General features: G+C 38.9%; 4 protein-coding genes and 1 pseudogene across 9 annotated transcripts in view; 2 read left to right on the forward strand and 3 right to left on the reverse strand.

The window, feature by feature from the left end:
• Positions 1 to 1,264, forward strand: part of nhsl3 (NHS like 3) — a 32,412-nt gene extending 31,148 nt beyond the window's left edge. For both annotated transcript variants that reach the window (XM_068332395.1, XM_068332396.1), the window contains one exon: positions 113 to 1,264. In XM_068332395.1, coding sequence (XP_068188496.1) covers positions 113 to 153 — 41 coding nt within the window. In that variant the 3' untranslated portion in view covers positions 154 to 1,264. The remainder of the gene's footprint in view (positions 1 to 112) is intronic.
• Positions 1,265 to 1,692: 428 nt separating this feature from the next.
• On the reverse strand, positions 1,693 to 7,574 carry yars1 (tyrosyl-tRNA synthetase 1). Of its 4 annotated transcripts, none has more exons than XM_068332400.1 (15): positions 7,509 to 7,563; positions 6,761 to 6,903; positions 6,208 to 6,277; positions 5,977 to 6,123; positions 5,321 to 5,496; positions 5,062 to 5,191; positions 4,611 to 4,691; positions 3,725 to 3,817; positions 3,511 to 3,646; positions 3,318 to 3,403; positions 3,098 to 3,233; positions 2,908 to 3,008; positions 2,619 to 2,812; positions 2,389 to 2,530; positions 1,693 to 2,274 (listed from the first exon to the last, which is right to left on the reverse strand). In XM_068332400.1, exons 3-15 carry the CDS (start codon positions 6,262 to 6,264, stop codon positions 2,164 to 2,166), a joined length of 1,590 nt encoding a protein of 529 aa, XP_068188501.1. In that variant the 5' UTR covers positions 6,265 to 6,277; positions 6,761 to 6,903; positions 7,509 to 7,563; the 3' UTR covers positions 1,693 to 2,163. The 4 variants fall into 4 exon arrangements, with proteins under 4 accessions (XP_068188501.1, XP_068188500.1, XP_068188498.1 ...); XM_068332399.1 differs by having other exon boundaries at positions 6,208 to 6,281; XM_068332397.1 differs by lacking the exon at positions 6,761 to 6,903 and having other exon boundaries at positions 6,208 to 6,281; positions 7,509 to 7,574.
• Positions 7,575 to 8,730: 1,156 nt separating this feature from the next.
• LOC137607255 (glutathione S-transferase A-like) lies at positions 8,731 to 15,273 on the reverse strand. Of its 2 annotated transcripts, XM_068332888.1 has the most exons (10): positions 15,121 to 15,237; positions 14,833 to 14,882; positions 14,515 to 14,664; positions 13,901 to 14,154; positions 11,425 to 11,655; positions 11,198 to 11,263; positions 10,916 to 11,021; positions 10,315 to 10,433; positions 9,424 to 9,509; positions 8,735 to 9,330 (listed from the first exon to the last, which is right to left on the reverse strand). In XM_068332888.1, exons 2-10 carry the CDS (start codon positions 14,852 to 14,854, stop codon positions 9,198 to 9,200), a joined length of 1,167 nt encoding a protein of 388 aa, XP_068188989.1. In that variant the 5' UTR covers positions 14,855 to 14,882; positions 15,121 to 15,237; the 3' UTR covers positions 8,735 to 9,197. The 2 variants fall into 2 exon arrangements, with proteins under 2 accessions (XP_068188988.1, XP_068188989.1); XM_068332887.1 differs by having other exon boundaries at positions 8,731 to 9,330; positions 14,833 to 15,273.
• Positions 15,274 to 18,001: 2,728 nt separating this feature from the next.
• Positions 18,002 to 20,724, forward strand: LOC137607458 (glutathione S-transferase A-like). Its single transcript, XM_068333254.1, has 6 exons — positions 18,002 to 18,304; positions 18,466 to 18,531; positions 18,708 to 18,813; positions 19,159 to 19,277; positions 20,221 to 20,306; positions 20,400 to 20,724. The coding sequence occupies exons 1-6, from the start codon at positions 18,140 to 18,142 to the stop codon at positions 20,530 to 20,532; spliced, it is 675 nt and encodes a 224-aa protein (XP_068189355.1). The 5' UTR covers positions 18,002 to 18,139; the 3' UTR covers positions 20,533 to 20,724.
• On the reverse strand, positions 20,272 to 22,433 carry LOC137607459 (SOSS complex subunit C pseudogene; annotated as a pseudogene).
• Between the last annotated feature and the right edge of the window lie 116 nt (positions 22,434 to 22,549).

Raw genomic sequence — 22,549 nt, forward strand, 5'->3', positions numbered from 1 at the left:
CCCAGTACGTATAAGTAAATGAGATTAGGACAGAATGCTCATTATGTGAGCTTCTGTAACTGTATTACATCGGTGCTATAATGTTTAACTTCCTCTTATCTTTTCTTTTTAGCCACAAGAGTGACAGCAGACACAATTGAAACACTGTTTTGAGAGAGCCTTTGGTTACTAACCAAAAAGGGAGGAATAAAGGCTACCACTAAAAGGACAACTCACAGCCAGGTCTGAAGAGGCCCAGAGGCGCTACAATCAGTGTTTCAGGTCTCCTCCAAACGCCTTAGCCTGTAACGGCCTTCCTACTAATTTATGTATAACTGTGTCACTCCCATTTTTTTTATGATAGCTTTATTTTGAGTATTTTTCTAAACTATAGCTTATTTCTTATGTAAACTTCCCTGTTTGGCATTGTGTACATTGGATTAAATGTAAATACTTGGCTTGTGTGAGATTGCCTCCCAGAGGCAGAAAAAGGTGGAGGTCAGTGCAGCTCAGAGGAAAGAGATTGTCACAACAAAATGTTTCTGTATAAAGTTTGTTTGTTCTCTGTTGTAGTACTATGTACATTCCTCACAGGGATTTAAGCAGTTGTCATTAAACTCTGATAATAACATGCGCTACAGGGCAAATTAGTATTTTAATGCTGACATTTCTTCTGGCTAACATCAAATTGTCACAACCAGTTTCAAATCAGTTTTTCAGTGTTAATGCAACCTACAGACAATAATGGTTTATAAAATTTGACTGAGGCACTTTTGTAAAGCAGCAGATATCAAACCTTTAAGCATCTCATTAGAGCAACTGCCAATAGATACTTCAGTCTAGTCTGAACTGTCACTTACTTGACTTTAATAAAGCTCAGACCAGGAAATTCAGAGAATGTTTTAGGGAAACAAGTAAAAGGTATCTTATTTATTTTTGTGTTTTTTTTCAGTTGCACTGTCAGTCACTTTTACCCAAAATTTCTGAAACATTTAATAATTCAGTTCATCTGCACACCACCGCAGGATTATAGATGTGACTGGTCCTGGATGATTGTTGCATTGGAGTTAACTTGGTGTGAATTCAGTGTTTTTATTAAATGTTTTCTCTCAAAAACTTTGGCCTAAAAAGTCTTTTTAGTGGAAATTCCAGCTCATCACAAATCATTTTGCCCTTGGAACATCATTGATGGGTGAATTATTTTGAATCATCGGAATAGGTCAAAAAACATCTCGATAATTATAAAGGATTCTGTACAGTTATTATCTCTATAAATAAAATAAGTGAATTAAATGTGGTTGTCTAATTTGTCTTACACAGACACTTCATGAGGTTCAGTATCACAGCCATCACAAGTGTTTCAGTTCTGAAGACAGGACTCAGCATTTTTTCAGATCAAAGATGAATAAATTTTTTTGACAGTTGTTCATAGACTTATTTCTTAGCAACTCTACAGCATCCTTTGTCTTACATTACATATGCATTTTATAGGTACAACTGCATATTTGTTTTTGATGTTATTGTATAGTGCAATGTAGGAAAAATTCACGTATTTTCACTAGACACTTTGAAAAGCTCTATGAGAAACGAATTAATCATTCTTGAACTTTAAATCTTCTAAATATGGATGGTTTCTAGACAGAGTACCCGTAAACCAGCCTACCTTCAACCGGCAAGGAAAGAACAAACACATGAAACACATGAGTTTCAGGCAGTGTATTAGATCAACAGTATTATTTCGTCTGGAGCAAAAAGTAGTTGTAGCATGATATATTGTGCATAATCTAATATTAAATCCATTCCTTTTAATATTGATAAGATTTAACATGATTTTAAGGAACAGTTCACTTTTTTAAATGGAAAACTACTGAAACATCAAGTCCCTTTTCAAAAATCTACCATTCCTTATCAGCAAGGAACAACTACTGCTGCAACACTGAAGACAATAATTTGCAATGCATTGATAATGTCATCATTATCAGTAATGAATCAATTAATCAAGACACATTTTCCAATAAATCAAAATAAATGTGAATAAACCAATCCAGAGAGAGATGTCTGGCCTTAATGTCCCATCAGTCTCTAAGAAAACATCCAGATGAGATTTGACTTTTGGTTGCCATGGTGATTCGCAGATGAGTATATTGCAGTAACGTAGCTGGCACTGATGGATGTCAGGGGCGTCTAACTGATGTTCCCTCCTTTGAGTGTCTTACATGTAATCTGTCCCAGTTTTGTCATTAAATATTTGTCTTTCCACTGAGCCACACAGTCATCAGATATCTTCAGGTCAACCTGGAGAGACAATAATATAATCATTTATCAGTGCAGTCTAATTTTATCGTAATATGTAATTAATCCATTTCACACTCTACTTTTCCTGAACAGTAAAATCTAAATGACACACACCTGCAGTTTCTCCCACACCTTCTTCTTGGGGTTGAGTTTGTCATCAGGTTTACCCGTCTCATAACCTTTGACAAAGACCTGCTCTCCTGGCGATGACCCCTCTGGAGGGTCAAGAGGCTCCACCCTCCTGGGTTCCCCTTCACTAAACATCAACCAATAAGAGTCAACAACATTCATCATGAGTTAAATTGAAGGATGAGCCATGTTTGCAAAACAGAAGTTCCACTCACACAGACGCGCAGAGCAGCATGGCTTGAGACTCGATCCCTCGCATCTTCTGGGGTTTCAGATTGCACAGGAGCAGCACCATTCTGTCCTGCAAGTCCTCCTTTGAAACATAGGCCACCAGCCCGCTGACTACTGTCCTCGGCTCTTGCTCTCCAACATCTATTTTCTCCAGGTACAGTGAATCAGCATCCGGATGCTGCACAATGATTGATAAAGAGACAAATATGAACACAGGCAGACACACAGATGTGTCCTCTGGTCAGCTGATGAGGTTTCAGATGACAAGATTACCTTTTCCACACTGATGATCTTTCCCACCCTAATGTCCAGTCTGGAGGGGGCCAGTTCCTCTTCCTCTTCTCCTCCTGCTTTGGTGCCCTTCCCTGCTCCTTCTGATCACACACAGATAAAACACGACTGCTCATTAAACTAGCTGACACATTTTATGTAGCTGCCTCTGCATGAACATTAAAATACTAACTCATTTTTGGGGCCTTTGGGTAAGCAGCGTCGGTGAGTTTGCGGAGCTCAGGAGACTCAAACTTCTTTCTGATTGGTGCCAGCAGCTGGTTTAGTGCTACCTCCACTGAGGCCTTCAGATCACCAGGATGGATAGTCTAATATCAAAGATTACAGTCAGACCAAGACGACAAGTGGAGAATTAAAATGCATTTAAATAATTTCATGTGTTTATTCTTCACCTCCTCAGCGAAGTCCTTTTCCACCTCTTCAAACACACTGTAACTTTTGTCTCCACCCCACTTTTGGTCTCTTTTGATGCAGAACTCTGAAACACAAAAATCCCCAAATCAATCAATTTTATATCGTTTACATGAGGGGAGGAAACATCTTAAGCCCAAGCAACAGACACACATTCAAACAGGAAGATTTTACCTCCACATAGGGGGAAGACGACGTATTTGACAAAGGAGAGGACTCCGTTGTTCTCGATGTTTCCAGGCTCACAGAAAGCCTTCTTCAGCTTTTTCTTTACATCTTCTTTGGAGTCTAATAGATCAATCTTTGACTCCTGAAAACAAGAGGGACAATAACCACTAGCAAAAGAAAAAATCCTTCCAAATTTTGACTCATATGTTTTACAACATACTTCTTCTGAGGAGCTCATTTTGGCTCCCGTCAATCCTGGTACCATTGGGTTCATCAGATGGGCGCGTTTGGCATAGCCAAGTGAGGGCAGGTACTGGAGGCAAAAGAACAACCAGAGTTACATTTCATAGAGTTTTCTTTAGATTACCCTTCTGTCCTTTTTTTTTTAATACCCAGATGTGAAATTTTATGAATATGGGGTCACAATACAGAAACTTGATCACCTGACATCCTGTGTTATCTCAGTTTTGAATGACATTTTGAATTTTTGGTTTCACAGAATCATGTTTAACTCCGTATTTAATAAGTATTTTTTCTTCAGGGAAGAATTCAGCCATTAGAAAACTGTCCCAACCGGGTTTCTCTATCAGAAACATTAAGTTGATTCTAGAGAGGACAAAATTAACGTCCCCTGCTATATGATGCTTGTTTTTTATGCTTGCATGCATACTAATATTGTATTATTTATATTTCTGTTTATTCTTTATTTTTTTTAGACCCCTTGTTTTTTGCACTAAGGTTGTTACTAAAACTTTGGTTCTGTACCTGTCCTCTGCTGCTCCAGAAACAAGCAAATGCATATGGGATTGATAAAGTCCTATCTTGTCTTTCCAATCTACATAATGTGTATTGAGAAAATCAAGGGCACATCTCATGCAAAAAAACATTTTTGGCCATTTGGGCAGTAGTTTTCAAACGTAGCTCTGCAACAATAAAACTACAATAAAACTCTTCTCAAAACTTGAATTGATCTATCAACAGCAGGTCAAGAGCAACAACATCAGAATTTTTTTTAAAAAATCCCCAACTAAAACATTTCCAAACTCAACTACAGTACATAAAGAAACTGTCCACAAATGTAGCTCAAATATGACATAAGCTATTACCTTTTCTGCAAGAGTGAAAATCTTCCTCTGATCAACTCCTCCAAACTGGGCGTCCACCTTGAGGTACTCTTCATCCAACGCCTGTGGACGAAAATCAAAACAGAACAAAACTAGAATTTAAAAAATTTATGTTGCTAATGCTTTTGGTTTCTATTTGCTTTGATATCATTGATGGTTTGCAAAGAACACAATACAGATTATATCTGTACAACTATTTCTAACAAATCTGCGAGTAAGCACTGTGGTGCAATCTTAAATCTTTGAGTGTAGTTTAGGACTGATTACATTTATGTATATCACCCCATGTGAACATTTTGTTAGAAATGCAAAAGAACAACCATTCCTAATTTTAATAATCTGTCTGCAATCTGTCTGTAATATAATTAAAACTACTTCTGAATAAGAGTGACGACATTAGCAGTTATCGCTCCATATAGAGCAGTGTTATTACCTGCAGGCCAGGGTAGAGCAGGCCACTCAGCAGGGGGTGCTCCACCTGTTTCACCACCTCAGCTCCAGCCTTCTTGGCATCATGTTCGGTCATCACAGATGACAGACGGTACACATCCAGAGTGTACTCTCTGATAAACATGACAATACCAAACTAAAACGTTCATTTAAGTACAGTCTGTGGTTATAATCTGTTTTGGAGAATGTCAAGTCAGAAAGACAACTGCATGCTACCATTCTGTACTATCAACACAACTGACCTGCTCAGCTGGTACTCAGTTCCTTTAACAAACTTGAGTTTCTCCAGAGGCACACCAATGCTCTCCAGCATGGCCTTGATGACCTGTTCATAGTACTTCACCCTGAGTTCCAGCAGCTCCCAGGGGGCCTTCATGTTGTCAAGATAGGCATGTAAGTCTGCAAAAAGAATGGTGACCTGAGGAAACAAAAAGCATGAAAAATTTTAAAAATAAAAATCAACATCACAAAACTCCTTCAAGATTACATTTTAAATAAAGAGCACATTCCTCTACCAACATCAGTGACACTAAAACATGAATTGAAAAAAATTTTTTTTTCTACAGTAGGCGAGTACTTTGAGTGCCCAATAAAACATGGTTTCCACTATGGTGGGTCCATTTGTTGGTATCAATGAAATTTCAACATTTCACAGATACATGAAATCATCTAAATCTCTAAACTACTTATTGGTGTCAGTTTCATGTCTCTAATCTTTTATACCCAGATTCACCTCAAAATTTCTACCTTAGTAAAAAATTCAATCCTACTTAAAATTTCCAATATTCGTCAACAACTTTCCAGCTTAAATAAATAGCAGTACATCATATAATGTCCTTCAATGCTCACCAGCAGCAGTGAACAGCATTCCCTGACAACAGACATGAGATCTACCTACCTCACATCCAGCTTTTAGAAAATCTGCTATCTTGGACATGGGTACAAAGTAAGCAACGTGAGGTTTGCCAGTGGTGGCTGTGCCCCAGTACACCCTCAGTTCTCTCTCTTGAAGAACCTGCTTCACCTTCTCCTCCCCAAGGACCTCCTGCAATGCAAATATTCCAGATATTAATGAGAACAAACTGCTGAAGGACTTATCTTACTGTGAATGGTTGTTTGTGTGTCCAACCTGGAGGTTCCTGGTGATGAGGTGGAACTTTTCATCTGGACTTAGCTGATCTGTCATGATGGAAGACCTTCTGGCTAGGAAGATAAGAAAATAAGCATTACAAAATTTCACAAAAATGACTTCATTTTGTTTTAATTTTACCCAACATTTGACACGCTTATGATTTTTCCTAAATCCAAGTAAAACAATCAAATACCTAAATTAATAAAATACTGGCACAGGAATTTACTTCTGGATGTTGTACCTGTGGTAACAATAGTGTGATGACAGTCCATCAGCATACTGCAGTGTGACTTTGCTTACATAACATGTACTTTTTCTAAATGGCAATTCCAGAAAATGGGCCACAACATTTTAATTATTTTACTCATGTATGACTCACAAATTTACAGGACATTGCATTCAGATCTGGATTACTGTACTTTAAATTACAGTAATCCAGCTCTAAATTAAATATGTATTTGACGTCTACAAAAGTGAAAGCAGTGCTTTTCTAACAAGGAAATATGGTGAAAAAAAATCAAATACTGAGGACCGTAAATGTTCACCACACCTGTTATCCCAGCAAAGCACGTAGAAAATCAAGAATTGCAACAATATGTCACTGATTCTGATGATGAGCTAGCAGATAAAATATACTGTATTCTCCTGGCGTGCTGATGTGAGAAATGGGTCATGTGGGTTCATTGTACAGATCTGTGGACAATGATGTGAGAAATGAGTCATGTACAAAGCTGAATATGAACAGTCAAGCCAAAAAGATCAGAACTGCGTCAGTTTCAAATCATTGCAGCAGTGATAATGGGCCATTGCAAGCAGCAGTGACCCATATTTATTTAAAACGTGTAATGGAAAAACAATCAACAAATAGGCTACGATAGAAAAACACAAATTCAACAATACGACAAAGTGCTTTTCATAACATTTTAGGCACATATTAGTGCTGGCTAAGAAGAAAGACGAAGTTGAATGTGGACCTGCCTTGTATATTATAATCTAATGTTAGCTACGTCTGATTCAAAGTAGTTCACCAGGTTTCCCGATGTGTAATGTAAAGATCATTTATTGAAATTCTACCTAAAATATTAGCTACTTCATTTTAAACCCCATGCCTTAAATGAATGAATCAGGCTAGTGCTGTTCAACGAGCTAGCAACACAGCCATGTGCAGCTATGTTAACTTTTTATGGCGATTTTCGACTTACAGCTGCGACAAATGCACTACATAACGCTATATGCTTCACATTGTAATAGTAATACCAATCCACAGTAAATATATGATGAACAACCTGCTTACTCACCTCAACGCCTGGCTTTTTGTAACGTGACGTGTGTGACTGTCGCGACCAAGATCTGTCAGAGTATTGCATCAGTGATCGCAGCATCTCTGCTATCGATTCATTTTGGCCTTCAGGGGAAAGCAGTCGAGTGGAGATTACAATGCCTGAGCGCCTAGACTTTTCTGATATGATTTTATATTAGTATTATCTCCCTATCGTAAAGGTTATGTCAGCTCTATGTCATTTAAATCACACTGTTATCTACTCTTTCATTTCTTGTTATTTTGCAACTGTTAATTCCATTTGTCACAGTACAAGATTACGCATGTTTTACGCACCACAATATACAATCTAGTGGTCCTGAGAAAGTTTATGATGGTCATTCATAAATTGAAATTGACGTTTAGAGTCTGATATACACAGTTCTTTTAAAAATATCTAATGACTTTGTAAGCTGATAACAATTTGTATGTTTTTGCTCTTTCTTGTTAATGGAGTATACACTTACCCATGCCCTGGGATTTATATCTAGAAATGATTTCATCTTATAACTCATATTTTTCTAAGGAGAGCAGTTTAAGGTTATAGCAACGTAAGTTCTTCTCCTCCATAATTCGCTCAGAAACTTTGAGTGTCACATCCCATTTATCTGTGGGAGCTGTGGGGCAGCATAATAATATAATTCAAAGTTAATTTTGCACATATTTGTTTTAATATGATCTCAACCAAACTCAGCTCTTGGAAGTTACACGAATATTTAGTATTTTTTGAAAACAACTAAGTCTGTGCAGACTATCAGGTACTGCAGTGACCTGAAGTGGCTCTTCTATTTGTGCAGTATTTTCACATGTTCCCTGACATTACTACAGCATTCAGACTAACAAACGCCATATAATTAATTTAATCCTTTTATTTCTTCTTTGCATTGCGACCTACAATGTATAAACTTTGTTATTTTAGCATTACACTTTCTTTGTTGTGTGCTTTTTCAGTTTTCAAAAACACACATTGATTGGAGGTAAACACCTTTCATGAATATTGCAGCTATCAGTAACGTGATTCTTTATTTAGAGCATATTCCTCTTTCATCTCACGTGACCACATTTGCTTTTTCATAGCACATTGCTCTATCACTCATGCCATCACCAAAAACTGCACATTATCAGTGTTTTATGTATTTGCGCAAGTAATGTAAGAATTGAAAAGACCAACACAAATTGTCTGATCTGTGTTTTAGTACATTTTAAAGTACGGGGGAATATATGTAGATCTGAAACTTAAATAAGGTGGGCAGAAATGGCATTGAGCAACCAATTTAAGATGATTGATCTTCTATGGACTTCCAGGAAGAGGTCTGATGGTGATCAAAGAAGCTTCTGAAACTCATGTGTCACTGAACAACTGTGAAGCAGGGCAACCAACACAGGAAGGGTTTAGCAGCACCAACATTTCACAGAGTAACCCCATCAAACTAAACATAGCTGTACATGTTTTTAAGTAAGCCACAGACATTAAAATTAAATTAATATTTTTTTAATTGTTTTTGTTATGCAGCACAAAAAAGAATAACCTGCAGTGAAAGTCACAAACACATTCTAATGAGAAAGTGACAACTGCAGTAAAAGCAAATGCATATTTCTTAGAATACGATCATCTAAGCAGAGCGATGCAGGAAGATGGACACAAGAAGGGTTCCAGTGTGTCAGGACCTCAGATATTTTTCAGAGCCTCGTATCCTTTTGGGGCCTTTGGCCAGATAGAAGGCCAGGATTTGACAATGGTAGCTCTGCCCTTATGGGTTTTATAGTAATCTGCAATCCAAGGGTATTTTTGTTGAGACAACCTAAAAGAAAGACAAATGTAAGTGTGAATTACTAATTTATAATACATCATGCATTCTTTTTATTAGCTTTGTTCAGTGTTTGAATCCACATACCCATACTGGATGAGAGCAGCAATGCATGGAAAAGCACACACATCAGCCAGAGTAAAGGACCCTCCTGCCAGGTAAGGACCGGTTCTCTAGAAGACAGAAAAAAACATTACAACCACCATCATGCCCTGGTGGGCAGATAGAAACCACAACTTTTCTATTATAGTTAGGAGGTTTTAGGTAACATTTATTAAACACAACAACCATTCGACTTGCTGTCCAAGCCTTGTATCTACATTACTTATAACAAAGAAATAACAGGTCGTCTTCAAAGCTTTGGGGGATTTGCCACACAAAAAGTCTATGAAAGCTCAGGATAAATGATGCTGGAATGTTTGATTTGAACCAACCGAATAAGATGATTTCCCTCCTGACCAGAGACGGCCAGCTGACATCTCCTGGTGCTTTCTGTAGCTACTCTTTCTTGCCACTGTTGTTTTACATCTGCTGCTGTTTTTATTTGCTATTGTTCAGCTACTGTATGTAGTTGCTGCAGTTAAAGCTGCCACTGTTTTGAACCTCTGCTCCAGTGGTGCTTCAACAAAATGCAGATGTGGAATAACCTGCTAACCTGCTGTTAGCCTGACTACTTCAGGGAGATTAATTTAGGCAGGAGGCATATCACACCAGTCACACCAGGATTTCAGACAAATCTTAAATTAATGACTTGTTGAGCTTGGTGGGTTAGGAGGTACAGTTTGTTTCCTTGCTATTGAGCCTGGCCGTCGTTCCTTAGTATAGCCAGTGTGTGACGTGTGTGAGTGTGTGTGTGTGTGTGTGTGTGTGTGTGTGTGTGTGTGTATTTCTAACCCACTGCTAGTTCTCGTATCAGTTCTATCATGGAGACATGACAGTGTATTCTTGTCTCAGAGTATTCATAATCTTCAGGTTTACCTTTTGCATGTACATCTCCCAGAGCTGGACCTCAGCAGTCAGAATCGAGCTCAGGTTTTTCTCAGCGTATTCTGTTCTCTCCTCTGCCGGGGTCCTCAGTTCATAGAAGAGAACATCCCCTGAAAAAAGTCAAAACGGGTCAAATATGTAGAATTAAAATTTTCTGTTCAGTTAAATCCGTCAATCTGTTCCAGTACTACAAGTTTGACATTGGGTTTCCTAACTGCTATCATCACGGTGTCATCACTTAATTATGGTCACAGCTTATTGGAGGATGGCCTACACATTAATCAACCTTGTTCTATAGATGTGCAGATCCTTCTCAAGAGATGGACTGCAGACATGATGTGTTCAAGTGTGAATGTGATAGTTTTTGTAAAATAATTCAAAAGCAACGCAGTCCCAACCGGTAGCAATCTAAAACACCGTCAGCTAATTCTACAGCTTTAGCTGTATGATGAGGGTAAATATGTAAGAAATAAATAAAAGTGGCTCAAATACAATGATTATCATTATACAGAATTTAAAGGGTCAACAGCTGTGTGTTCTCTTGTAAAACAGAAGTGAAATATTCAAGCATTGCATGTCAACGTGAACTTACCAATTTTCTGCCTGAGAATGTCAGCCTCTTGAAAGCGCTGGTACATTGTTGCTTGATCAGCAAAGCTGTCAGGGATCAACTGGTTTCCACTGTTCTTAAATGCGCTCTGTTGAAGATATGAGGAGAAACGCTGAGAACACTCACATGAATGTCTGGTTGATTTTCCTCTGTGGCGTCGGTTGTCTCTGTCCACAAAATACAACTGAACCCGGTTTATCTTTATCTCATCAAAATTATTACAGCAGCAAAGAAACAAGCTCTGCTGTTTGGACCAGGTCTTACCTCCAGGTACAGACAAATAGCCAAGGCCTCATTCACAATGTTGTCTCCATGTTTGAAGGCAGGAAGCTTTTAAAACGAGAACAGAATGAAAGAAAATTAGCCTTTGTTGTTTTTATAACTATAGAGTGAATAGAAGATAAGCTTATCACAACGATGTAATCTGATCCTTGATTAATTCTTGATGACTCATAGTTGAGCTATTTTTTGATCATAAAGTATAAACTTACTGCTCCCCTGGGATTGACATCCAGTACTTGCTGCGATCTGTGATCTCCTTTCTCATAGGAGAGGATGGTATGTGTGAAGTTCTTCTGCTTCTCCTTCAGAGCAAGCTCCACCATCCAGCAAGGTGCACAGCCTGTGGCGCACATCAGAGTGATGTCTGTGGCCATGGTTTCAGAGTGATCTGTTTCACCAGGAGTCAAGAGCACTTGTGATGGAGCAGGTGGAGGTTGATGCTGAAACAAGACCAATGCTTGCTTTTATAACATATTCCAACCCTTTGATCGAAGATCATTTTACTGTTGGGGCAGCCATATTCAAAGTTTGAATATGCTAAAGAACATTTGGCAAAAGTCAGTGGAAAGGAGTGACGTCTCATGATTTGTATTTTACTCTCTCTGATCCAAGACCTGCAAGAAACAGAAATGTAAAACCCAACTAAAAATAATATAATTTTCAGCATTTTTGGATCTAATACTATTTTGGTCTGAATGAGTTGAATCTAGACATAAATATTACATTAAATTTTGTGTATTTATGCTGTGGCCCAACATTAATAAGTGGATCGTGCCACCTGTGCAATGTTCTCTCACGTGCTCTAATATTACGATAGACTTCCTACAAAAATATTATAGGTATAGTTCATCATTGCCATATTAAAGCAGTTCTGTCGACATGCACTCTTTTTGTTGCATGATGATACCATTCTTCGTATTCCCTTTTGGAAAGTTATTTTCTATGCGACAGAAGACCAATTTTTTCCAATAATATAACTTTGAAGGCTCTTCTAACCTTTTAGTTTTGTTTAGCAGACCTAACCTCTAAAATCTATTCATAATTCATTTCAAAAAAATGCTTTTAATTGAAGAAAACCTCAGTATTCTATATGGATTTCCTGGGCAAAGCTACACCCCACAGAGACTCTCACAAGCCCTGGAAAGATTTAAACACTCATCAAACAACAGTGGTAGTTGTAGCAATCATGGTCAGAACAATAACTTATTTTGCTTTATCGCCACCTAGTAACCAAGTAGCCCAACTCTAAAGACTGGGTCCTTCTGGTGCAAAATACAGAAAGTGCCTAAGCAACGGGAAAAAAATATCAGTGCAGATAAGCAATGCTGCACTCTGTCCAATGTTTAATGTTACTGCAGCAAAGTTGTATTTTGATTCAAACTGCAATGTGAAATGCAAGTTTTGTTTTCTCTGAATTTATTATTTTCAGGATGGTGCAAAAACTGCTCAACTGATTTTCCACAAAACCTTGTCAAGGCATAGGTCAGACAAGACTCAGTATCCTCTTTAATAAAAATATAACTGCTGCACTAATGTCCACAAAACTATTCGGAGGGGTGTGTCAGGTACGCACATGAATAAGTGTTGTTCTGGTTGTGAATTTTAAGCTTGATATCATTCCTCTCTTTGAGTTGTGTTTAGGACAGTGGCTGATATCGAAAAATGTATCAGGAAACTGGTTTCACCTCAGCCATTTGGGTAGGACACAGCCCAGGAGCAACCAGTTGTCAAAGTTCTTTCATAATTGAATGCATAATGAGGTGAATAGTGCTTGCAGCTACTGTCTATTATACCTTAATTTAACATATTCCTGTTTTGCACTTGATCAAATTTTGTACAATGCCAAAAGTAGTCTGATACTTTGTTGAGTTGGTAATTTAACATTGCTTTCCGGGCTTATGCAGGTGTCAAATTAACTAGATATACAAAGGGAAACGTTTAGTGATTTTCATGTGATTTTAAAATTAATGGCATGCACATTACTTCAGAATTGGAGGTGCAGCAGCATTTACATTTCCCTGTGTTCAAAAATTAGCAAGAAGATTTCAGACAAGACAAAAAGTATATACTGTACAGGTAAATATTGCAAGAGTTTGCTGACCTACAAAAAGTAATATAACAAACATCTTCTTAAAGATAAGAGAAAAATGTACATTGTACATAATTACATATACTGGGGCAGCCTCACAACAAGAAGGTCCTTGGTTCAATTCCACCTGGGGCTTTGCATGTACGTACTCCTCATGTTCATCACTTACAATTCATTCATCCACACACCACATTTATTACTGACCTAACATTAGTGCTCTGTTTTAATTGATATTCAGACGTACAAATAGGTTAAAGCTGAACGTTTCATAGTTCATATTCATTCATTTTTGTGGACTACGCCATGGAGAACAAAAAGTCAAACCAATTGAGCTAATTGTCTGGTGAATTTCTTTCTTTTTCTTAAGACTTAAAGTTCAAAGGGCTTCAAGTTAAGTCCTTGTTAGCCCAAAGCCTTTTAAATATTGCTGATTTCATTAAAAAATAATCCACTGATTTTTATAAGTGCTTTTTCTGTAAGGTGTTCCAGGATAACTGGAGCGTAAAAAATAAAAAAATAATTTGGATCATGAGGCACATGTTCATCCCCGAGGTCTTCCATATACGATGGTTTTGTTGTGGCTGAGGCATCCTTACCAGAGATGAATTTTGTTGTGATGCTCCTGGGGGAAAATAAGGGTAGTGGGTGAGAGGGACCGGGGGACAACGCTGGGACTGCCCTTCCTTGATGACCTCACCAAGATATTTTATCATGGCCATGTCATGTTTGTGCTGTGCGGTCTGCATCTCCAGAAGAAGATGATTGTCTCTTTCCAGCATCTCATCCATTTTTTTTGCAAAAAAGTCAAAAGTTGAGTCCATTTTGGTTTTCCGTTTACGGCTTGTGGTCCCTGAAAAAGATAGAAATGTTATTGACGTAATTTTTCAGATTTTTTTCCTACCCCTTGTTTCGTCACCGACCCTTCTATTGTATAAACAGTATATTCACCAGGTGTGTCTCTTGATCTGTCAATCCGCCATGGCTGTGAAACTGTTGTGCTGTAACTACTAAGCATGCTGTACGTTAAGATAATGAACTTTCGTGTGTGTGCAGCATATTTGAAAGTGATTGTAACCCACAAACAACCCAAGTATGAATGTCACACGCTGCTTCAGCAATTATTTCATTTATCACTCAAAATCAAAACTGTAAACTTGATATTGAACTAATATGTTGTAATTTGTGTAACATGTTTATGAGTATGATTTACCACGTTCTGGACCAGATCCAGACAATTCTCCATGTCCAGATGTGGAGGGAGCACCGGAGCGGGGTGAGAGGAGTGCAGGAGTTTCCCTCCCAGAGGAAGCTGGACTTGGGCTTCTGATGCTGGACTCAGCAGACTCTGAATGCGTGTCATCTAGGAAATTATGGGCAGATAACAAGATTAAGGTCAAGTAAAGAAAAAAATCGTTAGGGAACAGCATCGTTAGGGAACTCTATATGAGGTGTCTGGGGAGGTTACCAGCGTGTCCCTACACGTTAGCAGTGCCGTACTGTATACCTAGATAAGATTACCGATACTCACCCGCATGACCGCTGTTCAACATCTCCTCGCCTTCTTCATGGGATGCAGAGCTATGGAACAGAAGCAGTGGGCGAACATTGGGTTTGTCCCCAATGATTTTGTCCAGCATTTCATAAAGGGGCCAAGTGTTTGGTCCTGCCCCGCTTTTGTTATTGCCATCTTTAATTTCTTTAAACTTGGTTTTAAGACCTTTTATCTTCCGCTGGCATTGCAGCCACGTCCGCCTGTAGCCCATTTTTTTCATTGCAAGCGCGATATTCTCGAAAACAGCTTTATTCCTGTACATACCCTTGAGCTTTTTTTGAGTCGAACTGTCTCCCCACAGACTTATGAGGACTCGGGTTTCCTCGTCAGTCCAGGGGCTGCTGTTCTCAAACTTAGCCATTTTCTTTTACCGCTCCGTCCGTAACGCGCGCCGCTCTTCCTTCCGGCGCATCGCTCTCGCGTCGCGTCGCGTACGGTGACGTCACGGACCGCCATACCCGACCGGAGCTGCTCACACTGGTCACACTCACCGCTGTTCATACCGATGTAAAACCACCTCCCAATGCGGTTTCAATCCGTCCCGCAAATACCGGATATCATGTAGTATGGGACTGTTCAGACTACAAACGAGATGGGCTAATCTGGATTGAACAGATTAACATTGTTGAGGAAAACAGAGGATTTGGACATTTTTAAAAGTAAACTGAAGAACCATCTTTTAAAGTTGGCTTTCAACTAAAAATGTATTTATTAAAAAAAATATTATTACTTTTAACCTTTTAGTCTGGCTCTTAATTGAATCATTTTTATTTCATTGACTGGGGACAGCAGTGGCTCAGTGGCAGAGCAGCTGCCTTATGATCAGACATCGGAGGTTCGATTCCTGCTCACGCCAGCCATCCTCAGTGTGTGGGGTGACAGTGGGAGGCGTCAGCTCACCTCCCAGTCACTGCCGAGGTGCTCCTGAGCAAGGCGGCGTCCCCCTTACAAGCTGCTCATTTGGGGCACACCCCGAAGTCACGACCTGTCACTCTGCCTCGTCGTACTGTTTGATGCTCTACTAACGGCATGCCTTTAGGCCCCTGTTGTGTTTGTTTCAGGGGCCTGTACACAACATTGCATGGTCTGTCTATATATATATATATATATATATATATATATATATATATATATGCATGTACAAGAGACTGTGAAGATAATTTCCCCACTGGGGATAATAAGAGTGGACTTTAATCTTTAATTACGGATTTATTCATTTTACCTTTTTAGACAGTTTTTCATTTCATTTCATTTACAGAATTTGATTAGTTTTACTTTTTTAGTCCGGCCTCTAACCTCATTTTACTTATCTACCTTATCTTTTATCTCCATATTGATACAGTACCTTGCGGAAGTATTGGTCCCCCCAAGAACTTTTTGACATTTTGCCACATTTCAGGCTTCAAACATAAAGATAACAAACTGAAAATATTTTTCAAGAATCAACAACATGTGAGACACAATGGTGAAGTGGAACCAAATTTATTCAACATTTTATATTGTGTTACAAATAAAAAACTGAAAAGTAGGATGTGCAAATGTGAGACACACAGATGCACTCTGTTTGTCAGTGTTAGTCATTTAGGTCAACATTGGATCATTCAGAGGTCATCAGGGAACTTCTGGAGTCGGTTAGTTGAGCTGAGAGAACAGGGGGCCAATACTTTTTGCACATCCTACTTTTTTATTTGTAAACACAATATAAAATGTTGAATAAATTTGGTTCCACTTCACAATTGTATCTCACATATTGTTGATTCGTGAAAAATATTTTCAGTTTGTTATCTTTAAGTTTGATGCCTGAAATGTGGCAAAATGTCAAAAAGGCTTGAGGGGGCCAGTACTTTCACAAGGCACTGTAACTTCTACTGGTGTTTCCTAACTTCAAAGTGGCGAGTGTAGGATAGTGTTTCCTTTATGTTCTGAACTCTGATTTTGTATGAAAAGCGGATGATCGATTGACTGAGAAATTACATGTAGGCGACGAGTCTGAGCAAGACCTAATTCACACATTCACATAAATTGAATGTCTTTAGTTGTGAGAAATGTTACAGTGCCTGAAAGGAACTCATGCAGACATGCAAAACCCCAGTACATGCTTGCTGTACAATACCCACTGTGGCATTGTAACGGCTCTTTATTCAAAATTCTTTCATGATTTGATTATCTGTCTGGATCTTGATCGGTGGTACTTCCAAATAATGAAATAATGTGCAAACTACTTCACAAGCAGTGGAATTGGAGCTTAAGTCTTTGTCAAAGGTGTAATTTGGAAAAAGTTGCTGTCTGACTACTAGTGTGCTATGAATTCTGTCCGTTGTGCCTCAATGGAAGATGCCCCCGAAATATTTATCGTTTACTTTGTTAATGATGTTGATTTGCTGTGCCTGCTTATTATATGAAGAAGAAATCTAAAAGTTAAAGTAATAATGAAGCAGTAATAAAGGCTCCCCATGTCCCAACATACTGTCAACAATTGGTACCAGATAATCCAGTATCCAGGATGTGAGGTGTATATGTATATGTATCTTCTTCAGCTTGTTCATCACAGCCCAGACCACGTCATGCTGAAAGTGCTGAGAGTTGGAAGATGATGACTGCTCCACTATCTTCATCAGAAGGGATTGAAGAACCACTAGCCTGTGGTTGCAGGGGTCCTGTGGGTGCATTGATAGCCGTGACTCTTTCCCCACCCTGAGGCTGAGCATTTGTTCTGTTTCAAATAGATGGTCTAAGCATGGCTTCAGGCATCTGTACTCAGACTTTGATAGAATGGTATAATCATGCAATAAAAAGAGTGCATTTTGACAGAACTGCTTTAAAATGGCAATGATGAACTATATAATATGTTTGTAGGAAGTCTATCGTAATATTAGAGCACATGAAAGAACATTGCACAGGTGGCACGATCCACTTATTACTTTTGGGCCACAGCGTGTATAAAAAAAAATGTACATGACATTTATGTCTAGCTTCAACTCATTCAGACCAAAATAGTATTACATCCATTTTTAGTTGGGTTTTACATTTCTGTTTCTTGCAGGTCTTTGATCAAAGAGAGTAAAATGCAAATCATGAGACGTCACTCCTTTCCACTGACTTTTGCCAAATGTTCTTTAGCATATTCAAACTTTGAATATGGCTGCCCCGACAGTAAAATGATCTTCGATCAAAGGGTTGGAATATGTTATAAAAGCAAGCATTGGTCTTGTTTCAGCATCAACCTCCACCTGTTCCATCACAAGTGCTCTTGACTCCTGGTGAAACAGATCACTCTGAAACCATGGCCACAGACATCACTCTGATGTGCGCCACAGGCTGTGCACCTTGCTGGATGGTGGAGCTTGCTCTGAAGGAGAAGCAGAAGAACTTCACACATACCATCCTCTCCTATGAGAAAGGAGATCACAGATCGCAGCAAGTACTGGATGTCAATCCCAGGGGAGCAGTAAGTTTATACTTTATGATCAAAAAATAGCTCAACTATGAGTCATCAAGAATTAATCAAGGATCAGATTACATCGTTGTGATAAGCTTATCTTCTATTCACTCTATAGTTATAAAAACAACAAAGGCTAATTTTCTTTCATTCTGTTCTCGTTTTAAAAGCTTCCTGCCTTCAAACATGGAGACAACATTGTGAATGAGGCCTTGGCTATTTGTCTGTACCTGGAGGTAAGACCTGGTCCAAACAGCAGAGCTTGTTTCTTTGCTGCTGTAATAATTTTGATGAGATAAAGATAAACCGGGTTCAGTTGTATTTTGTGGACAGAGACAACCGACGCCACAGAGGAAAATCAACCAGACATTCATGTGAGTGTTCTCAGCGTTTCTCCTCATATCTTCAACAGAGCGCATTTAAGAACAGTGGAAACCAGTTGATCCCTGACAGCTTTGCTGATCAAGCAACAATGTACCAGCGCTTTCAAGAGACTGACATTCTCAGGCAGAAAATTGGTAAGTTCACGTTGACATGCAATGCTTGAATATTTCACTTCTGTTTTACAAGAGAACACACAGCTGTTGACCCTTTAAATTCTGTATAATGATAATCATTGTATTTGAGCCACTTTTATTTATTTCTTACACATTTTCCCTCATCATACAGCTAAAGCTGTAGAATTAGCTGACGGTGTTTTAGATTGCTACTGGTTGGGACTGCGTTGCTTTTGAATTATTGTACACCGTGATGATAGCAGTTAGGAAACCCAATGTCAAACTTGTAGTACTGGAACAGATTGACGGATTTAACTGAACAGAAAACTTAATTCTACATATTTGACCTGTTTTGACTTTTTTCAGGGGATGTTCTCTTCTATGAACTGAGGACCCCGGCAGAGGAGAGAACAGAATACGCTGAGAAAAACCTCAGCTCGATTCTGACTGCTGAGGTCCAGCTCTGGGAGACATACATGCAAAAGGTAAACCTGAAGATTATGAATACTCTGAGACAAGAATAATTCTGTGAGAAAAGTTTTACTGTTGAACTAATGTTGAACCTATTTTATGTATGTATTGAATGCTGTCCTATATTCCTTTCGTAACAGCAGCAGTTGTGAAATACCCCTAGTCTTTTACTTTCTGGTTGTTTTAGATTATTTATACACTGTCATGTCTCCGTGATAAAACTGATACGAGAACTAGCAGTGGGTTAGAAATACACACACACACACACACACACACACACACACACACACACACACACGTCACACACTGGCTATACTAAGGAACGACGGCCAGGCTCAATAGCAAGGAAACAAACTGTACCTCCTAACCCACCAAGCTCAACAAGTCATTAATTTAAGATTTGTCTGAAATCCTGGTGTGACTGGTGTGATATGCCTCCTGCCAAAATTAATCTCCCTGAAGTAGTCAGGCTAACAGAAGGTTAGCAGGTTATTCCACATCTGCATTTTGTTGAAGCACCACTGGAGCAGAGGTTCAAAACAGAGGCAGCTTTAACTGCAGCAACTACATGCAGTAGCTGAACAATAGCAAATAAAAACAGCAGCAGATGTAAAAGTGGCAAGAAAGAGTAGCTACAGAAAGCACCAGGAGATGTCAGCTGGCCGTCTCTGGTCAGGAGGGAAATCATCTTATTCGGTTGGTTCAAATCAAACATTCCAGCATCATTTATCCTGAGCTTTCATAGACTTGTTGTGTGGCAAATCCCCCAAAACTTTGAAGACGACCTGTTATTTCTTTGTTATAAGTAATGCAGATACAAGGCTTGGACAGCAAGTCGAATGGTTGTTGTGTTTAATAAATGTTACCTAAAACCTCCTAACTATAATAGAAAAGTTGTGGTTTCTATCTGCCCACCAGGGCATGATGGTGGTTGTAAGGTTTTTTTCTGTCTTCTAGAAAACTGGTCCTTACCTGGCAGGAGGGTCCTTTACTCTGGCTGATGTGTGTGCTTTTCCATGCATTGCTGCTCTCATCCAGTATGGGTATGTGGATTCAAACACTGAACAAAGCTAATAAAAACAATGCATGATGTATCATTAATTAGTAATTCACACTTACATTTGTCTTTCTTTTAGGTTGTCTCAACAAAAATACCCTTGGATTGCAGATTACTATAAAACCCATAAGGGCAGAGCTACCATTGTCAAATCCTGGCCTTCTATCTGGCCAAAGGCCCCAAAAGGATACGAGGCTCTGAAAAATATCTGAGGTCCTGACACACTGGAACCCTTCTTGTGTCCATCTTCCTGCATTGCTCTGCTTAGATGATCGTATTCTAAGAAATATGCATTTGCTTTTACTGCAGTTGTCACTTTCTCATTAGAATGTGTTTGTGACTTTCACTGCAGGTTATTCTTTTTTGTGCTGCATAAAAAAAACAATTAAAAAATTTTAAAATTTCATTTTAATGTCTTTGGCTTACTTAAAAACATGTACAGCTATGTTTAGTTTGATGGGGGTTACTCTGAAATGTTGGTGCTGCTTAACAGCTCAGCATGTTCAGACACTTTCTTGATCACCATAAATCCTCTTCCTGGAAATCAATTGACGATCAATCATGTTAAACTATCTGCTCAATATCTCGAGACAGATCCACATTGATGATCCTGTATGGTTAAGATCTACAGAACTTTCCTTTAAATTAATATGATAAGGGATACACATACCAAAAACAAGTTCATCGGCATAATATTGTTGGTTTCTCCTCCTACTTAGAGCACTTCAGCAAATACATGAAATACCAATAATGTGTAGTTTTTGTATGTTTTCATGTCAGTGATAGAGCAAGGTGACATGATATGGTTAATGTGGTTGCACCAGATGAAAGTGGAATGAAAAGAGCTCAACGTGGACTAAATAAATGATGGCATCTATCAAATTTATACCAATTAATACTACACCAAGAACAGACTCCCCAGCAGTTTGGGAACCCTCTATAACCAACATCATCTAGTATTTTCAATCAATGCTGTCAACCTTAGAATTAGATGGAGGATGATAATCGACCATCTCCGTGGAGATGGCACTCAGACCTGTGAAGGGACTGATGCTGAAGCAGAATTAAAGCAGTTCCAGGTGTTCACTAACCTCCTGTTTCATAGTGTAAACTTAAATCAGCCACAACTTTTCTGGTTTGTGTGGCTGATTTTCATTTGATTAAATTCTTTAAAATCACAATAATGTAGTTTAATCTCATTCTCTCTGGGAACTGGGCTGGAACAGGTTAACCACGTGTTTGAGAATCAGTCGCTGTTAAACTGGAAACACTAACCGGAGCGAAGAGGTCATTTTACCACTGATAATATATTTTACAATTTTAAGTACATTTTACGATTTTAGTTAACAGTACAATCAGGGTCTTTAAAAATAAAATTTACAAAAAATCATTAAAAATATGATAAATGATTGTTAATATTCAGCAATAATACTGTAATTAACAACTAATACTCAATAAAACGCTATTTTCCATCCAACATCGGTGGTGCTTATTAAACTGTAATAATCGCATTCCAATATATTTTATTCTGTCAATTAGTCCGTCGCCGTAATCCAAATTACAGGGCAAAGAAAAAGAAACAGAAAATGTCATTTGGACGGAGTCACCGCTCAGTGATGCTTTGTTTGTCCGGTTCAGAGTTCAGAAGTCCGGCTCCAGGCGGGGGAGCACCGGGAGGATGAGGTTCCCAAAAGACGAGTCCTGAGTGATGAAGCAGCCCGACGAGTGGACGTGAGCGTGTTGGAGGGCGGCCTTCTGCTGGGCGGCGATGTGCTGCTGCTCCGCGCTGTCCCGCGCTTCCCTGGCGCTGGGTCTGTTCGACAGGGGGATGCTGGCTCCGGGGCTGCTCGCGGACTGACCCTGGATCAGCCGCCGCGTCTCCTTGTCCAGCTCCGCCAGGATGTACACGCGCGTCTTGTTCTGAAATCCTGATCCCGCCATATCCCGTTAGCTGGAGTTCGCGGATAAAATGAAGGATTCAAAAGTTCATGAAGCCTAAAATATGTTTACGATGTTCACTCGTCAAGTGAAAGTCGATGTACTTTGATTTCTATTTTTGCTATATAGAAAGAAAAAAAATCGCCTGAGACGCTGAAGCGATGCAGACTAGCCGCTGAGGCTAACAGGAAGTTAATATTTCTGGCTAAAGTACGGAACTTCCAAAATAAAAGCGCGTAATTTACGAGAGATTTTACACGGTAAAATAGTCAAAATAAAAATAAAACTTTA

This window comes from Antennarius striatus, chromosome 14, assembly GCF_040054535.1.
Source record: "Antennarius striatus isolate MH-2024 chromosome 14, ASM4005453v1, whole genome shotgun sequence".
NCBI classification, from domain to species: domain Eukaryota; kingdom Metazoa; phylum Chordata; class Actinopteri; order Lophiiformes; family Antennariidae; genus Antennarius; species Antennarius striatus.

Coding starts and splice junctions, on each gene's coding strand:
- yars1 (XM_068332397.1), bottom strand. CDS start 6,264: ATGACAGATCAGCTAAGTCCAGATGAAAAGTTCCACCTCATCACCAGG. Junction 4,692..5,061: donor TGCTCTACCCTGGCCTGCAG/GTAATAACACTG, acceptor TTTCGTCCACAG/GCGTTGGATGAAGAGTACCT. Junction 3,818..4,610: donor TTTTCACTCTTGCAGAAAAG/GTAATAGCTTAT, acceptor TTTTGCCTCCAG/TACCTGCCCTCACTTGGCTA.
- LOC137607255 (XM_068332887.1), bottom strand. CDS start 15,217: ATGGCTAAGTTTGAGAACAGCAGCCCCTGGACTGACGAGGAAACCCGA. Junction 9,510..10,314: donor GGGAGATGTACATGCAAAAG/GTAAACCTGAAG, acceptor TCTGTCTTCTAG/AGAACCGGTCCTTACCTGGC. Junction 9,331..9,423: donor GCTGCTCTCATCCAGTATGG/GTATGTGGATTC, acceptor TCTTTCTTTTAG/GTTGTCTCAACAAAAATACC.
- LOC137607458 (XM_068333254.1), top strand. CDS start 18,140: ATGGCCACAGACATCACTCTGATGTGCGCCACAGGCTGTGCACCTTGC. Junction 18,532..18,707: donor CTATTTGTCTGTACCTGGAG/GTAAGACCTGGT, acceptor TATCTTCAACAG/AGCGCATTTAAGAACAGTGG. Junction 19,278..20,220: donor GGGAGACATACATGCAAAAG/GTAAACCTGAAG, acceptor TCTGTCTTCTAG/AAAACTGGTCCTTACCTGGC.